The sequence below is a fragment of the Pleuronectes platessa genome, chromosome 7 (genome assembly GCF_947347685.1).
Source record: "Pleuronectes platessa chromosome 7, fPlePla1.1, whole genome shotgun sequence".
Lineage (NCBI taxonomy): Eukaryota > Metazoa > Chordata > Actinopteri > Pleuronectiformes > Pleuronectidae > Pleuronectes > Pleuronectes platessa.
The window spans coordinates 4,233,113-4,251,538 of record NC_070632.1 but is presented as its reverse complement, the minus strand read 5'-3'; the positions used below and the strand labels follow the sequence as shown (position 1 = coordinate 4,251,538).

Sequence of the window (18,426 nt, the reverse complement as noted above, 5' to 3'; positions counted from 1 at the left end):
TTATAATCCTTCATATATTGCATAGAAACCTCAACAATATACATTTCTTTGTCTTGAGTTGTCACAAAAATTGAACAAATAATAAAATACAAAATCTGCATCAAGTCATTTGCTGATCAAGCAAAATGCTACTGAGCTGAATTAGAGTTCGAACACTTGTGTCTGTGTAACTTTGAATCTCAAAGGGTCTTGAGGTCCCTCGCCCAGTCGCTCGCCCAGTCGCTCGCCCAGTCGCTCGCCCAGTCCCTCGCCCAGTCCCTCGCCCAGTCGCTCCCCGCCCGCTCACAGCTTGCTGCTCAGCTGAGGGGGGGTGTGCGGCTGCTCCGCCCCAGGGAAGCCTCCCTCGAAGGCGGCGTTCAGGACCTGGTCCAGGTTTGCAGCCGTGACGAAGTCCAGGTCGGCCCGGACGTTGGCTGGAAGCTCCTCCAGGTCCTTCAGGTTGCGCAGCGGCAGGATGACGCGCTTCACTCCCGCCCTGTAGGCCGCCAGGATTTTGTCCTTGATCCCGCCCACCTGAGAACGACAGGCCAATCCGGTCAAACGTGGGTCCGAGGTCTGAGTCCTGGTGTTAGATGTGATCACTCACCGGCAGCACCAGCCCTCTCAACGTGATCTCTCCTGTCATGGCCACGTCGGATCTGACCAGCCGGCTGCTGAACAGCGAGGCCAGGCAGGTGACGATGGTGACACCAGCCGAGGGGCCGTCCTTGGTCACGGCTCCGGCAGGAAAGTGGAGGTGGATGTCGGTTCCTTCTAGAGGATCTGGCCCCCCCACCACTGTTCAAACACACAATGTGCTCTCATTTGAATTCGCCTCCATCTGTGTGTGTGTGTGTCTGTGTGTGTGTGTGTGTGTGTGTGTGGGAACTCACTGTTGGTGAGCTGGTAGGTCTTGGCGTTGGCTCGGAGCCAGCTGATGGCCAGGTGGGCGGACTCTTTCATCACGTCTCCCAGCTGACCGGTCAGAGTGAGCTGACCCTCGCCCTCCATCCGACTGGCCTCCACGAACATGATCTCCCCCCCGAGCGGCGTCCAGGCCAAACCCAGAGCGACACCGGGCAGGATGAACCGCTCCGACACCTTCCAATCCACACACACACACACACAGACACACACACAGACACACACACACACATTGAAACATCTGCAAAACTGTATTTGGGGGAATAATCGGGAGAACGATTCAGGAATGAAGTGAATCATGAGGCCGACGTGACCCGAGAGAGACGTGAGATGAAAATGCATGAGGCAGAGTGAGTGATGAGTCGATGGAGGAGAAGAGAGGAGAAGAGAATCATATCATATTCCACATTATACTGTCTGATGACAGCTGGAGCGGCTGCGGGACTTGACCCCACCCACCTCCATCTCAAACAGCGGAGGGCCCAGGATGTCTGTCAGGGCGATGTGGTCGATCACAATGGGCATCTCTGGGGGGGCCGCCGCCTTGTCTGAAAACACACACACACACACACAGACACACACAGACAGAGACACACACACAGACACACAGACGCACACAATGTCAGCATGTGGTTACTAAATGAGAAACGAGGCATCAAGGCGGCCTGCCTCTGATTCATCAGTTCAACTGGTGACGCTGCAGATCAGAGATCAGCCCCTGAGGTCAGAGAGGAGCCACCGCTCATCTGCAGCAGCACGAGGGGTCAAACAGCTGGAAGGCGTGGTCACAGCCTCCAATCACAGAGCGACACATCATCACCAAACCAGGAAGTGGCTGAAAGACGTCCACCCAGACATCACAGGTCAGTGGGACACACAGCCTCACTGGATCCAAGGGGGAAAAACCCTGGATCTGACGTCTTAAACGAATCCAAATGTCAGAGTGTTCTTCTTTGGCCGGTTCTCCGTCCTCACACCAGGTTCCAATGAAACCGGCTCAGTAGTCGATGGAGAAGCCAGAACACACGTTTCTGTTTTCTATGTTTCTGGACTCGAGTGAACTCTAGTTGTTCAAAGGAGAACGGGCCCAAAATCAATCCGTCAAAATCCAGGAGAGCAAGTTTAGTTTTTTTCCAACTTTTTTTTAAACATTGTGAGATGTTTGACACTAATTCCCCAGTGAATGATGAATGGATCTGGTAGATTTAAGGGATTAAGATCTATGAGTGGGTTCACTTTAAGAGGATTGTTGTTCCTGGGCTGAGGTGTGTGTGTTCTACTGGGAGACTTTCTGGATTAGAGGAGTGAAGAGAAATATGGAAATATAGAAAGAAGGTGAGAGAGAGAGAGAGAGAGAGAGAGAGAGAGAGAGAGAGAGAGAGAGAGAGAGAGAGAGAGAGAGAGACAAGAGCAGAGCCTGGAAAATCAGCTGTTTATACAAACACACACACACACAATGACGTTATGCAAAGATGCACAGAAAATCAAATATGGAGACGTACATAAACACATCTCCATGAAAACATGCAAAACTCCGCTCTGGCCTCTTCCTCTTTCACTTCTCTCTAACGACAGTTTCATATTTCACAACAACAAGAGCTGCTGTTTTCATCACAATCACCGGGAGACACGATCTAATCTCGGGGGGGAATTCGACAGACAAATAAACAAACCTGGGCTTTTGCCTTCAGTGTGAAAAGCAGATGAGGAGGAGGAGATAATATATAAAGAGCCCGTCCCCCGAACACAAGCTGCCGCCAGGAGCTTTAGTTTCTACTGGGGAGCAGCTGGCTGCACATTTTCCAGCTCATTACACAGAGACTGAAACATCATGTTGTGCTCACGAGGACCCGGCGGACATGTTAAACTGTTTTCTAATGACGCCACTTGAGTTACACACACTTAAACAGGCCCAGCGTCACTTTGTAAATCCACACTCATTAAAAGGGCCATGTTGAATACTCCACGTTCTTCTTTCTGAACTTTTATTGAGACTCACTAGCACCACCTTGTGTCAGGCGACTGTAATTGTCTCCTCTGCTGCGTAGACACTGTGCACATTACCTCACCGCCGCCTCTTTGGTCACCAGGTAATAAGCGTCTTATGTCTTGTGATCACTTCTACAAAGATTTATCTGAAACCTGAGAATTCCTTAATTTCACAAAACCTCTCCTTAGCATAGATTGTGACCTTTGACCTCCTGTGTCTTTGTGTTGCTTCATGATTGTGATCATTGTGCAAAATAGGAAACAATCTGTGAATCTATTGTTAAACACACGTATAGATGAACGTGCTCCAGCTATAACAGAACCACAATGGTTGACAGTATGTGACTTTGATCAGGAACTGCTCCTTTTTGTTTATCTCCACACTTTCTTCTTTACTTTCCTTAGATCTTTATTCCGGAACTCGACTGGTTTCTTTTTAATGTGTTTTTCTCTGAACTCCAGCTCTTTAGGTTTTTGTTATTCTCTTGGGGTCGTTGAGCATCTCTGAAGTTCAGGGTCGTGATATTTCCTCTCCTTCTTTGACAGGGAAACGTTTTCTGCTCAAACCCAGGACATGTGATCCTCGTGTGACGGCTCAGGGAGAAACCCCCGACACAGGGCGGCTGCAGTTCAAGCACAGACTCACCTCCTGGCTCTAAAGGCCCCTCTGGGACTAGAGCTTCTGTCTTGGCAGCTCTGTGACCTTCAGCGACCTTCACGGCCACCGCGCGGCAGATGGCTCCGATCTTCCTCTCGAGGGAACGCACACCTGCCTCTCTCGTGTACCTACGACAAACACAGACACACAAACAAACAACACAGGGATTGGTGTGTAACTCTGCACCGACAGGGTCTATTGGAACAAACCTGGAATCGATATAAAGGAAACAGATTTCTGCAGATGTTACTAGCTGAGGGTAAATGAAAATGAAACACAAATAAAAGATCTACACTGGTTTCAGACAGCAGTTCCAAACCCTTCACCTCACTGAGGTGTAGATTGCATTGGAAATAGGTAAAACTGGCAATGTGAACATGAATGGAGGATAAATTTGCAGATATTTCCATAAAAATATTTCATTGTGGGTTTTTGAGTTTCAATTACAATTCAATCTGTTATAAGAAATCTCAAAAGTTCATTTCCAACCACACAACAAGACTGAAAGTTAGTTTATTACCATTGAATTCACCTCTTCATATCTTTTGTCCGTGTGTGTGGGAGCAATTGGATTTCTACTACAAGTAATAATAATGATTAAATAAATGAAGAGGAAAATTATAGATTGTAGTGATTATAGAAAACTCTTAATCACTCTGATGATCAATTAGATTGATATAAAATAATTAAGCCTGTTTATGATAAAGCTCAGTTTTCTTTTCTACAGAAATCATGATAAACTAAATCACATCAGTGCTGGTGACCAGTGTGAACCGTGAAATTCACATCTCAAAATGTTGAAGAGATTTAAAATAAAAAAAAATTATGAATTCTTTCAAATTCTATTCAAGTTTCATGGAAATCTGTGTGTTGGTTTCTGCGTAGTCCTGCAGACAAACAGAAACTCAGCTGCTTGTGTTTTTATTGAGGATCAGTGTGAGAGTTTCTCCTGCTCAACAGTTTAACAACTTGGCAATAAAAGCTTTCTAACAAGTTTTCTCAACCTCTCCAAAGACCGTGTGATTAGGGAAACAGCCTCAGACGTTTGGACAGAGACGTCCACTGCTACTTCTTCATGAAGCTGCTTTTATCATCATCTTCTCTCCGTGTTGCCTCTGGTTTCTCAGAGCTGCTACATATGCAGCTTGAACGCACTTCACTGCCAACTCTGCATGAGATCCAGAGGACGCCACTGATTGTCTGGCTCCACTTAAATCGCTCCTCTCAAGCTTCCTAATTCATCCTCAGACAAATATTCCTCGAGTCCAGAGAAGCCAGGCGTCCAGAGGCCACTGCGCCCTGCCAAATCCCATATCTGCATAAAACAACCTCAAATATTTCATTTTCGGCTTTTGTAGCGATTAAACAAATGAGATATTGCATCAAGTGAACCTCAGAGGAGCCGAGTCAGAGATTTAGTTTCCCCCTGCATCCAGGAGTCCGGGCCAAACCAAGCTCATCAGCTCCTGGGTCCACAGGCATATTTCACAAAACAGTCATAAGTGGTATCAACGTTTTTACTGTATAATAATCACAGCAGATAACATGGATAAATGCATTTCCCCAAATGTTAAAATGTTCCTTTATCAACCTAGAAAAACAGATTTGAGTGAGCAGTCTGTCATCGTCAGTTCCTGCAGTAAAACCACGAGTAAGAATGAAGGCTCAGTGAAAAGTGGACTTTCTCTTCTGTAGTGTCTTACCTGCTGATTATAGCCTGCGTGGTGTCCTGTGGTATGTGCAGCTGCTGAGGTGTTAATCCGTGCTGATCCAGCTGGTTTCGGATCAGGTGACGATGAGCTATCTCCACCTTCTCCTCCTGAGTGTAGCCTGGAAACAGGTCACAGGGGGAAATCAAAGAAGAAGAACCAGAGATGTGATCTTTCTTTAATCTACACATCTCCTCACCAAACTCTGGCACCTGTATTACCCACAATGCAACTTGACCATCAACAGTTTAGTCCATGGATTGGATATAAAAATGGTCAAAGGATTCAGGTCCAGAAAGTGAAGCCACTGAAGTGCCTGAAACATATATTCTCTCAAATGACCAGCAGAGGGCGACTCCATGGTGGTTTGTATAGAATCCCATGAGAAAATGACTCTGCTTCTCATTTTATAACGTCAGTAAACATTTTAGTTTAAGTCTCAATCTCTAGCGTCAAGTCTTCCTCACTACAGGATGATGTTCAAGTAGAAGATGCATGGAGACAGAGTGATTGACAGCTTGTACCGTCCAATAGGTGCAGGTCACAGATGTACAGTTCTCACTCAGGCTCCTACTTCTGGTTTCAAAGAACCGAGAGGACTCTGGACAAATCAGCGGCTCCCCCACCAGGAGGTGAAATCAAGGTGAGCAGCCACTGGGTTGATCAGAGGTCGGGTGATCTCCCTTCTCTCTCACTTCTCACTCCCCCTTTTCAAACTTTGTATATATTTCATCCCCCGTCGACAATTCATCAGACCCGACACATGTCCCTGAGGAGCCACAAGAAGACGTTCTCTTCAGTGTATGCAGCTGTGCTTCCCAACGCCTGCACACAGACTTGATAGAGTGGACTCCCCAGGTCTGGAGGCTTGAAACCATTCCAACTCTGCCCTTTGCTGCACATCTTCACTTTTTATCATCAATAAAAGGCTTAATGGGTAAAAATGATCTTTTCTTTGTGACCTTAACCCAATAAATGAACTGAACCCGTCACCTCAAACGTTAAGCGTAGAAGTAAGATGATCTCTCAGGTCAGTGTAGGAGGAGCTTGTCCCACGTTTCACAGCTAAATTCTGTTGTGAGAAGGTAAAGTGTTAAAATCCACATCCGTCTCAGAGGAGCAACCCCAGGGCAATGCCCCCAGCTTCAAACCTATCTCCTTTTAAAATCCTTTTTTACAATTACTTGGGAAAAGCGATCTGCATACCTCAAGACCTGGAAAAACAAACGCAAGGTCAAATCGGTTGAGCTTAACCTTGTCAAAACATTCAGATCAAAGTGTGAGAACTGGATATAAATGTCAAATCCATCAGAATCTTAATCCAGATACACAGGCGGGTCAGTGAATCTATCCGATATGTTTGACCCGAGCCTGAACCCACCTGGAACCTGCAGCACCTCCATCCGGTCCAGCAGGGCCGGGGGAATGGTGGCCGTGCTGTTTGCTGTGGCGATGAAGAGCACTTGTGAGAGGTCGAAGGCCACGTTGAGGTAATGGTCTGTGAAGCTGTGGTTCTGCTCCGGATCCAGGACCTCGGGAAACAAACGGACGCTGGTTTCACTTCCTCACACTAAATCAAACTTAGATGGAAAAGTGAGGAAACTGAAGAACAGCGAAAGGACAAAAACAATTAGAGGAGTAATGAGTCCTTATTAGCAAAGGGGGAGGTTCTCATCAGAGAGTTTGAAACGCAGGGAAGACGTCTGACACGACTCCAGACTCCAGACGAGCAGACTCACCTCCAGCAGAGCAGCTGCAGGGTCCCCTTGGAGACTCTTCCCCAGTTTGTCCACCTCGTCCAACAGGAAGACAGGATTATTCACAGCCACCGTCTTCAAGCCGTTGATGATGCGGCCGGGCATGCTCCCCACGTACGTACGTCTGGAGACAGAGGCAGGAAATGAACTGCTGAGGTCCGGAGGAAAGGTTTCCTCTCGGTTTCAAACAAGCTAAAGGCTCCGAAGGTACAGAACCGTATTGAACAGCCAAGAGCAAAACAAATATAAACAGATATATATATAATGGCAAGGTGAATAAGACTTGAATGGTTCAAGATTCAAGATTCAAGATTTTTATTATCAAATGCACAACAATAACATTAAGCAGTCGCTGGCAGTGAAATGCTTGAGTCACAGGCTGTCTTCTAGCAATGCTCAAGTAATTACAACCCCTAAAAAATAGAATAGAAATAGTATAAAATAGAATAAAATAGAATATCAAAATTTAAAATAGAAAATAAAATATATATAAAAACAGCTGAAGAGAAAATAAAAAAACAATAGTGCAATTTGTGCAATGGTGCAAATATGTCACGGTGCTAGTTTGGTGGAGTTATTGCAGTTCAGAGGAGTTTAAAAGTCTTATGGCCTGGGGGAAGAAACTGTCTCTGACGGTTATCAACTGAGCTAAGTATCACAGAAAGAGGCACAAGAAGGACAGCAGCCCTCCGCCATGCCCCCTTCAGTTCCATCAGGCTGCACCAGATTCCACTCACTCATGGATATCGGTCCCCTGAATGAACCTGATTGTTTGAATCAAGATCCATGAAAAAAAAATTCCAATCTCATCATCTCAAAAGGTTTAAAACAGGAGAGAAAGAATCCTGGATCTGCACTGAAATGTAATGGGATCCTTCTTGGTCCATGTTCAATCAATCTAATCTTATTTGTAAAGCCCATGATCACAAATCACTACTTGTCCCATGGGACTTAACAAGATGCAACATCCTCTGTTCTTAACCCTCAGCAAGAGTCAGGAAAAACAGAACAAAACCCCTTCTCAACAGGGAAACCAGATTCTGTGTGTAACTGGACACGTCAACAAAATAAATACATATCGAGTCAATTCTGCGAAATCCAGCCGACAGCTGAAGAGAATAGAATGTTCCTCTTCATGGAAATCTGTTCAGTGGTTAATCCTGCAGGCAACAGAGAAACGGTACCATAACCTCCATGTCCAACACAGGCTCTGAGATATCTGAGACAGTTGGACTCCAGCAGCTCAGTGTGACGTCCAGATGAATCCATGTGAGAATGGAGCAGGCCACCGCCACAGGATTCAAACCAGAAGCTATCACGTGAACGGTGTTAACCTGTGACGATAACAACATGTGAGCGCTGGTTCCTCTCTGCGTGCCGTCCTCACGAGCTGGTTCCAGGAAGGTGAGAACACGTCCCCCCCCGAGGTATTAACGTGTGAGACAGACACTCTGTGACAAAATACCAGCTTCTGAGGTTAAAATACAAAATCAGCCACAAATGAGCCTCTTTCAAAGAATTGTTTTAGTTTCATTTGAGCTAACTTTCATCTTTATCACGTTGGTATGTCAGACACATGTTTCTCATCTGAGAGGGATGTTTATTCTTCACACACACACACCCACACCCACACACACACACACACACACACACACACACACACACACACACACACACACACACACACGAGGCCAGCTTAGACTTAACTGCAGAACTCTAATGATTCTTCTCACTACCTCACCTTACAGGAGATAGTGTGTGTGTGTGTGTGTGTGTGTGTTTGGGACTATGATTGCGCAATTTCTCAGTGTGCACATGGGGCTGCAGCCTGATGCTCCTCTATGGGCATTGATGGGGCGTTTGTCAAAGCTTATTGGGAATTTACGAAGACCTGGAATTCATCGACATAAGAACACAGATGCAAACAATTCTGCAGTTTGAGAATGCAACAAGTTTCTTAGAAAACTTCTTGAGAACCGATTTAAGAGAATTCTTCAGGAGAATATCTGTTGTGTTCAGATGTGTCCACCAATGTGTCATTCAGTGTCACTTGGTATTTATTACTGTATGAAGAGCGTTTTTCATTTCGCCAAAAGTTTGATCAAACTTCAAATTTAATTGATGACAAAAGCAAAAACCGGCAGAACATCTGATATTTTCTGAAAATCTTTAAAACTGTCAAAAATAGGCTGTCATTGCCTTGAGATGTGAGAAGGTTTGTGGTCAGTCACATACTGTGGCGGCACAAAGGTCCTGGGTTTGAATCCCTTGGTGGGGAAGTTGAAATGAACGCATGAAAAATCGAAATGCTCACAAGCTGCTTCCATCCTAATAATTCCCCTCGTGGTTTTTCTAGTCAGTGTGATTGTGATCATGTTTGAAATGTTATCTAAATATTTCACCACAAGAATTCATGTTGCCCTCAGCAGCAGAGAGTCCTGCGTTCGACTACACCATCAAAACAGCAACTGATGTGGGACACTGTTATATCCTTTGCTTCAATTATCCTGAGACTAACTTACTTTATTTCCTTCTGCTAATGACAAAAGGAAGCCCCATCAAATTCGATGGGGCTTCTAAACCCCCTGCTGCTCCAGAGCCTCCTGTGGAGTCGCTCTGAGCCTACCTGTGTCCTCGGATGTCCGACTGGTCACAGACGCCTCCTAAAGCGATGCGGTGAAACTCTCTGCCCAGGGTCCTGGCGATGGAGCGGCCCACACTGGTCTTACCGACTCCTGGGGGCCCCACAAAGCATAGAATGGGGCCCTGAAGGCCACACAGCAGATACACATGTGAGGCATGAAATAAATAGCTTCATATAACACGTAAGATTTGCCTTTATATATGTTTAATAGGCTGCAGCACCTTGAGTGAGGTCTTGAGTTGCCTGACAGCCAGGTACTCCAGCACACGCCTCTTCAGCTTCTCCATGGCGTAGTGGTCGTTGTCCAGCAGGGTGCGAGCAGATCGGATGTCCAGGCAGTCTGAGGAGGTGAGAGTCGGGGGGGGAAGAAAAAAGGGAGAGAGCATTACAGTCGGTGAAGACAGAGAGCCGAGGAATGATTCACTTGCAACTCTAGAAAAAAATGACGGAAGCTTGGACAGTAGAAGATGAGAGTTTACCACCAGGTGGAGGTTTAGAAACTAGCATCTGCAGCTAATAATGGAAAAACACAAAACACACACACGCACCAGAGAAGATGAAAGGTGCCCCCCCGGCTGTTCAAGATGTTCCTTCCAAACCGATAAATAAAAGCACTTAATGTTTATCGCAGCTCATAATATGATTATAACCTCCGACCCTGCCACTGAATAGACTTTGCCCTGGAGGGATCTGCTGTTGCTGATTTAAAGGTTCAGTCTGTGGTCTGAGACACAGACTGAGACACAATGCAAAGTGGTGACTGTGGCTCTTGGCACGATACAAGTCCGTGTGTGAGATCCGTTGGCAGCGGGCCGTCTTCGCTGCTGTGGCCCGACACCACATAAACTTCATGTCCTCGTGTGGAGCGCCGCACGTTCTGTCCGAGTAATTTGATCACCACGAAATTAAAATAGAAATGATTCTGGGTTCACATTTAGACGTGAGCGATCCGGGATGAAAGATCTGACCCATTGGCAAGAAGTTTACAAATTTAGATTTTACTCTGTATTCCACAAGCAGGTGCTGATCTGTTCTGGCAACGACACACATAGAATCAAGTCCTCTCTACCAATTTGTCTACAAAGTAAAAGCTCAAGAATTTTTACTCCTTTTTGCCACAATTCTTTGTTTGGTGTTGATGCTGGTGGCAGATTTCTTTCTTAAAATATAAAAACACGTTTATTCAATCACTGCACTTCCATGACCTCTAAACATTACAAAAGCCGAGTGTGTTCTCAAGTTTACGGTTCTCGAGATGTGCGATACAAATAATATTAATATTTTGAATTAAATTATGAGTCAACTTAAGTGATGAACATCTTAAAGGAACAGCTCACTGATCTTTAACCGTTAATATTCAAATGGTTTCAAAAGCCCCAGCAGTACTTTAAGCAAATTACTGCATCAGTAAAATCCTGACTGAAGTATTTAACACAGTTATTGCAACAATTTCTCAGTCACCACATGTCAAACATTACTCAGAATAAAAACATGAAGCATTCCTCTGAATATGAAATCAATCTTTTGACAGCAGCAAAGCAATAATAATAAACGGTGGTTTAAAGTAGTTAGAGACATTTTTGACCTACCGACCTGGACCTTTCAAAAAGTCACCTTCATTTACCTTTAGTGTTTTTACTCCACGGCAGCTCAACCATCAGGTCCAAGTAGTTTCTGGTCAGGGCCGACTCAGGCATGGACTGAGGCATCTTCTTCAATCTGAAAACAGATGACAAGGATAAATTTGAACATCTGGGCCTGTTGTTTCTGGCTCCTCGGGGAGAAATCACACAAAAACAGACACATTCTGTGTTTATTTAAGACTAAACCACATGAGAGCTGTGATTTAAAAGATCAAAAGTGCTAAATATGGTTCAGAAAGCTTTAAAATGTTGGTTTCTTCCTAATGTTTGACTTTTCTTCTCAGAAAAAGGGATCTCACTTTAATTCAATAATACTGGATCTGCATGAAGTACACAAAAGCAGCTGCAAATGTCTTTGACTGTGTTGACATCTGCTATGAAAATGTTTCTTGTATCCAGATTCTTTTTGCATTTTAGCCTGATTGCATTTACATCTGGTATTAATGTGCGTCTGCAGCGTGCGATGTGATCGCTTGCTGTCTGGCTCACATCCTCATTTGCACCAGTCCAAGATAAGATAAGCAAAAAAAACATAGAAGTAGAAGAACCAGAGGAAGACGGAGATTAAAAGTAAACTTATGGAAAAAATAAATACTACCTTAAAATGACAGAAGCCAATTTAGAAAAAGACGTGTTTAGATGGATCAATGTCATAGCTGCAGACAGGGAGGAGTTTGCGACCTATACCGTAGTCAGCCACTAGGGGGCTTTCAAGATTTGAAATAAACCATACCTACTCATAGTTATACGATTTAGATGAAAAAAAGAAAGCTCACCTCTTGAGCTCCTTCAGACAAACTCTGAGAGCAGCCTCAGGCATGTTCGCCGCATGAATCTTCCTCTCCAGGACTGAGGTGTCATCTCCATCATCTTCATCCTCCTCATCCACATTGAACTGCCGGCCTGGGAACACACCACCTTTACGCACCGATAACACCTGATTGGACGATGAGAGATCATGAGGTATATACTGTGTGCGCAGACACACACACAGTCTGAATCCAAAGAACCAAAATGCAAACGTCAGTTACCCTCTTCTCATTATCGGGACTCTTCTTCCTGGTCTTCTGCAGTAGATTCAGTCCGTCTATCTGTCTGGTCAACATGGACAGAGCAGTCTTAAAACGGTCCTCCAGGCTCACCGCATCCAAGACCTTCACAGCACAAGATGGTAAATAGAGCACCGGTCATTTGTGTCTCTGGCCCCAGTCACCAGAAGCTTCAAGGATTCATACAAGCTCTGCACGACAAACCACAGCAGCTGACGGTGGACGTCCGGTTCTTAGAAATTCACTGACGCACACATCGAAGTGTCACCTCACCTCTAGTTTCTCCTTGTTTGACGTTCGGATCATGGAGGCGACCACATCAGGCAGCGTTTCCCTGGGCAGGCTGTCCAGCAGACGCCTGAACTTAGCCACCACTGGAACGGACATGTCCAGCATTCCTAACAACTACAGACACACACACACACACACACACACACACACACACACACACACACACACACACACACACACACACACACACACACACACACACACACACACACACACACACACACACACACACACACACACACACACACACACACACACACACACACACACACAGTTGAGAAACAACTTGATTTACTGACACAATTAAGCAAATGATTAGTTGCTACAATCCATCACCAGTTAAGTTTCCATGTTGGAAAAGGTAAACGTTGCCTGTTTCTTGTTACTGTGACAAATCTCAAGGTTCAAAGTGTCCAGTGGGAGTTGTCCAGGATCACGCCCAGTGGGAGTGAGACCAGCTTTATCACGAACAGAGAATGCAAAGACAGATGTCAAAATCTGATTCATTAGCTGAATGAAGAATGAGCTTGTTAGTGCTTAAGAACTTAAAGGTTTGACAAAGTCCAGGTGCTGCAACCTGCAAGACCAGAGAGAAGAAACAAGACAGGGTGGTGTTTGAAAGTAATGTCTGTTTTAAATATCAGCAGATGTCTTCCCACCCTCGGACACACAATTGTGAAACTAAGTCTGCTAGCTCAGTGGACATTAAGGCTTAAAACAAAGTGTAAATGACGCCGTTTAGAGTAGAATATAAAAGTCGGGGCTTGCTGACACTTGGATGACACCACATGATCAGTACGGAGGCATGATGAGTTTTTTGTGTATAAAAACAGCACTACTGTGAAAATGTGTTGTGATGAAACTAAGATCTTATAAACGCTGTGAGAAAGAGCAGTGCAAAAAAAAAAAAAAAACATTAAGCCAACACTTAAATATAGTGGAGAGAGGATCACAAGCTGCTCCTCTTCCTCTGAGCGACAACAGCTTGGCATGAAGGAGAGGAAATGAGCTCCCAGGGTGGCTGTCTGCACCTGAAGCTCAGTGGACAATGGGTGATACAACAACACAATGACCCGCAATCCTGGAGTCAATCTGCTACACAAACGAGCTGGACCTGAGAAAACAGCCGAGCCAAAGCTTTTCCGTCTCAGGAGACACTGGAGCCGAATGAACAGCAAACTTAGGTGTGTGTGTGTGTGTGGCAGCGGGGGGGGGGGCTGGGACTCTGATGCAGCTCATTCCAAACAGGCAGCTTTAGAACAGCCAACTCAGTTTATGTAAATTCATCAGTCTGTTCACACTTCTCTGTGGATGTTCATGGAAAAAGCCTCATTCTCAGAGGACTCCAGTCTGATGTCCTCTGTCTGTGCAGTCAATCTAATTCCTGAGCTGATCTGACATAACGCTGCTCTACTCAGCCGGACAGAACCTCTAAGCTGACACTACATGTTCTTTCAAACTGTTTTATTGGAATCAAAACGTAATAAAGTCGAGAAGCCGGCTGGACTTAGACGGTGATCTGCCTTTTGGTCACTTCCCAGAGGTTTTCATGAACGAACCTGGAGGCAGCTGAGAAAACAAGCAGACAGGCCCTTTGCCTAAATTAGCGTTTGTGTTTGGGTCATAAACTGTTTACCTTTCAAATTGTTTATCTTCTACATCTAACAGAGTTCGTCCCCTCCCCCCCAGCCGTTGCTTTTTTAAGATTTGTGATCTTTACTGACTGCATGCTGGAATCTTCAGGAACCCAAACGATGGAAATCCTTCAGAGCGCCAAAGAACTTTAATCCCTACACCTCAGTGAAAAGAAAGAATTCCCACGACAGAGCTTCGAGTCCAGCCGTCAGAAATTAGCAGGAAAAAGCAAAACACAATTAATAGAAAACATTAATGACGTGAAATCAGATTAATGAGAGGAAAATGTCTGATATCAAACGTCTTATGACACAGTTGGTGAAGTTTAGAGCCCAAACTTCCACATATGGATATTTGCACATTCCAATATAAGGGAGTGAAAAATTTGAATAGTGATATAAAAACAGAAAGATGTGATTATCAAATTTATGATAAGAAAAAAAGAAATCTATCGATAGATGCGGATTAAGCATAAACTTTTTCATAAATAATAATAAATAAATAACTGACGGGTGCAGAGAGCCTGGTATTTAAACTCTGTGGGGTTTTTATCAAGTCTATTAAATTAATAAGTCAATAATGAGCCCAAAATATAATTTAATTTATCTATTTATTCACTGTTTTCTTCCCTACATCTGATTAGACAAACAATCAATAATAATAAAACACACACACACACACACACACACACACACACACACACACACACACACACACACACACACACACACACACACACACACACACACACACACACACACACACACACACACACACACACACACACACACCTGTACAGCCGTCTGGTAGAATTTCTCAGACAGCTCCCCCAGCTCCCCATCATCAGTGGTGACCCCCTGTGATGCTGGTGTCGTGTACTGCTCCAGTTTATCCAACTGCTCCACCTGCAATTTTATTAATGACAGACCTCTGCGTTTTTAATCTTATATATTACCTATAAAAAAAAAAGGGACTAAGACATAAAGTGCAAAGACATGTAGCAATAGTTTGTAGAGTTAATATTAGGTTAATCTCCAAATGTTTGACATCCTCTGACTCGTGAGACAAAGTCTGATAAGTTTTGTACCTCTGCCAGGACGAAGGGTCTCTCCTTCAGCAGACCTGACACACTGAAGCGGCACAGTCCGGTGAGGAGGAGGGTGAAGTGGGGCTTGGGCCAGTTGCTGCCCACCACCTGCACCGCGATCCCCGCTGTTCCAATCCTACACGGAGACAGAGTGTCAGAGGGCGTTAGACACGGGAGGTAAGTGTTGAGAGACGACTCACTTAAAAGAAAATCCCAACCACAGATGTGGTAGACGACATGAAAGCTCCTCACAAGTGAACATCTGGGTCGACCCCAGTGAGGCCAGGCTACGGTAGAGGTCATGTTAACTGATCAATCAAATTTTATCTGTCTAGCCCATATCCTCAAATCCCATTTGTCTCATAGGGCTTTAACATGGTGTGACATCCTCTGTCCTTAACCCTGAAGTGGTAGATAGCTGTTAGGATTGAGGGGATATAATATATAGTAATTATTGATTTTTAAATACACACTTAAATACATTTCCCATATTATAACACTCATTCTTACCAGAGGTGTCTTTTGAGTACTTAAAGCTTTATGTACTAATTTCTAGATTTTTATTTGGATACTGATGGACATGGATCAAACTATTCACACCAAATCTCCAGTTAACTTAACACCAGCCTGAATGTTTTGGGATTTGAGTTGGAGTGCCCGGAGAAAACCTACACAAGGAAAGAACCTCCTTCCCGTGAGAGGACAGTGGAAACCCGGCTCTTCCCACTTCCATCTATAAACACCCCGTCTGCCTGCAGCGTTCACAGCCTCCAGGGAGATCTTAACTTCTCTGGTGGTAAAACAGACTTCCAGGGAAACGAGCTGGACTGACATGCAGTGTCAGGGGCCTCAGTGATCACTGCATTGATGCAACATCTGATGGGAAGACTTGCTGGTTTCAGCCAGTCAAGCTTTTTGTAATTTACTGGGCCAGTAGTTTATTCTAACGTGAGTAAAAAGCGGTGGACTCACGTGAGTGGTTCATGTGAAACAAACTGATGCAGATTCATGAAATGATCAAGTGTGTCATCTAACATGGGAAGCAGGGAGCATAGAGAAGGTCACCGGCTGACCAGAAGATCGGCGGCTTGAAAATGTCAGCTGGCGCCACTAAATACTACTGGTATATATTGTCCTCCAATTTATTTGAAGTTAAATCTTTGGCTAATGAGAGGGTACACTGCCTAAGCCATTATAAATTTGCGGTTGTGTTTTGTATAAGCAATTATCCAGTATCTTACTCATCCAAATTTACATTTTAAGACGGAAAAATAATAACTCAAATACAAAAACGAATGCATTCATTACCATAACTATTTAAATTATATTCGTCAACCATTTGTTCACTTGACATGTGTAGTGGTCAACTGTCTTTGGTGATTTAAATGAACCCACACACAGGGGTCAGTCACCACAGGCACAGGGGTCAGTCACCACAGGCACAGGGGTCAGTCACCACAGGCACAGGGGTCAGGCACAGGGGTCAGTCACAGGGGTCAGTCCCCACAGGCACAGGGGTCAGGCACAGGGGTCAGTCAACACAGTTACGCTCATCCAAGACGGAGACGGCTCATTTTAAATCAAGGACACGTGTAATGTGTGAAAAGTTGAATAACAACCATGAAATTCATCTGCTCCACTTATATCTCCAAGTTATATATGTCTTTTTGAGCCAGATTGACAATGACCACCTCTGACACTGAACGTGCATAATTCAGAGGAAACGCTGTGTCCCAAAGACAAACAGTTTCTAATGTCCTGACAGGCCTGGTGACGAGCTGACGAAAGGTCAAAGTCCACCGCTCTGTGACCCCGGGGCCGTTTGTGAACTGTAGACTTTCCTAGAACTCGGGAACAAAATCACACACGTTATATGACCTGTGCATGTCCCAATCATAACAACTGAGTCTAATTATGACTAGTTGTTTTAGAAGCAGCGTGAATAATCTGACAGTAGACAAGAGACGTGACCGGTTACATCTGTGATCCAGATGTTTTAAATGGATCTCCTTCACAGGAGAAGAGCAGATGTTAGAGGAGAGTCAACAGACAGAATATTGTCTTTCAAAACATTTTCTCTCCTGGGGCTGAGTGTGTTACTTGTGCAGCGGGGGCAGGTCGTCGGTGTCGTGCTCCGGGTCCCTGGTGTTGGGGATCAGTCCGATGATGGTGCTCTTCAGCGAGGTGCCTTTCAGGAGCCGCTGGCTGACCAGGTGCATGTTCCGGGGGGAGTCCACGCTGAAGCGGACGGTGGAGCCCGGCAGCAGCACGCCTTCGTGGGTCAGCAGCAGCGGGAGGCGGCTCGGAATCTGGATCCCGTCGCTGGAGGCCATTGTCTGATGTTGTTGTTGTTGTTGTTGTTGTTTTTAATTAAAAGACAAGCCCCGGTTTGCGAGAGGAGGAGTCCCGCGAACACAAACAGCTGAGAGTTGTCCCACTGTCACACGAGCGGGGCAGATGTAAACATACGACTTCCGGGTTGTAGTTTCGAAATAAAACTCTCCCCGGCGACTTTAACTCGTGAATAATCAGCAGAAATCGAGTAAAACGCGTCTTCAGAGAGAATCAAACAGTATTTCTGCTGTTTCTCGATTCTCTCGCGTTATTGTTCACTCTGAAATCAACAATTTTACACTTTATTCCTCCTCCTGCTTCCTCTTGTTTGCACGGCAAGCGCCGAGGGACAAACTTCATCACACTAATACGCACACGCGAAGAGGCAGAAGTTCGAGTTCAACATATTCAAAATACATAATATACTTTTATTATTATGAATATGATCTTGGCTTTGACTATTTTATGTGCTACTGGATGCATACATTTCGTATGTGTATCTGTCTGTCTGTCTGTCCATCTATCTATCTATCTATCTATCTATCTATCTATCTATCTATCTATCTATCTATCTAACTATCTATCTGTCTATCTATCTATCTATCTATCTATCTATCTATCTATCTATCTATCAGTCTGTCTGTCTGTTTATCAATCTATCTATCTATCTATCTATCTATCTATCTATCTATCTATCTATCTATCAGTCTGTCTGTCTGTTTATCAA

At 44.7% G+C, this 18,426-nt stretch overlaps 1 protein-coding gene across 1 annotated transcript; it reads right to left on the bottom strand.

The window, feature by feature from the left end:
* Positions 1-282: 282 nt before the first annotated feature.
* On the bottom strand, positions 283-18,034 carry lonp2 (lon peptidase 2, peroxisomal). Its single transcript, XM_053426475.1, has 17 exons — positions 17,466-18,034; positions 15,366-15,501; positions 15,070-15,183; positions 12,626-12,757; positions 12,335-12,457; positions 12,080-12,240; positions 11,285-11,379; positions 9,882-10,000; positions 9,643-9,782; positions 6,999-7,140; positions 6,641-6,791; positions 5,254-5,380; positions 3,539-3,678; positions 1,363-1,451; positions 873-1,080; positions 587-777; positions 283-513 (listed from the first exon to the last, which is right to left on the bottom strand). Exons 1-17 carry the CDS (start codon positions 17,696-17,698, stop codon positions 283-285), a joined length of 2,532 nt encoding a protein of 843 aa, XP_053282450.1. The 5' UTR covers positions 17,699-18,034.
* Between the last annotated feature and the right edge of the window lie 392 nt (positions 18,035-18,426).

Bases quoted from the DNA above. Each gene is read 5' to 3' on its own strand.
- lonp2 (XM_053426475.1), bottom strand. From the start codon at position 17,698: ATGGCCTCCAGCGACGGGATCCAGATTCCGAGCCGCCTCCCGCTGCTG. The intron at 9,783-9,881 runs GTGCTGCAGCCT...TGTGGCCTTCAG, and splicing joins AACTCAAGACCTCACTCAAG to GGCCCCATTCTATGCTTTGT. The intron at 1,081-1,362 runs GTGGGTGGGGTC...GTGGATTGGAAG, and splicing joins CTCCGCTGTTTGAGATGGAG to GTGTCGGAGCGGTTCATCCT.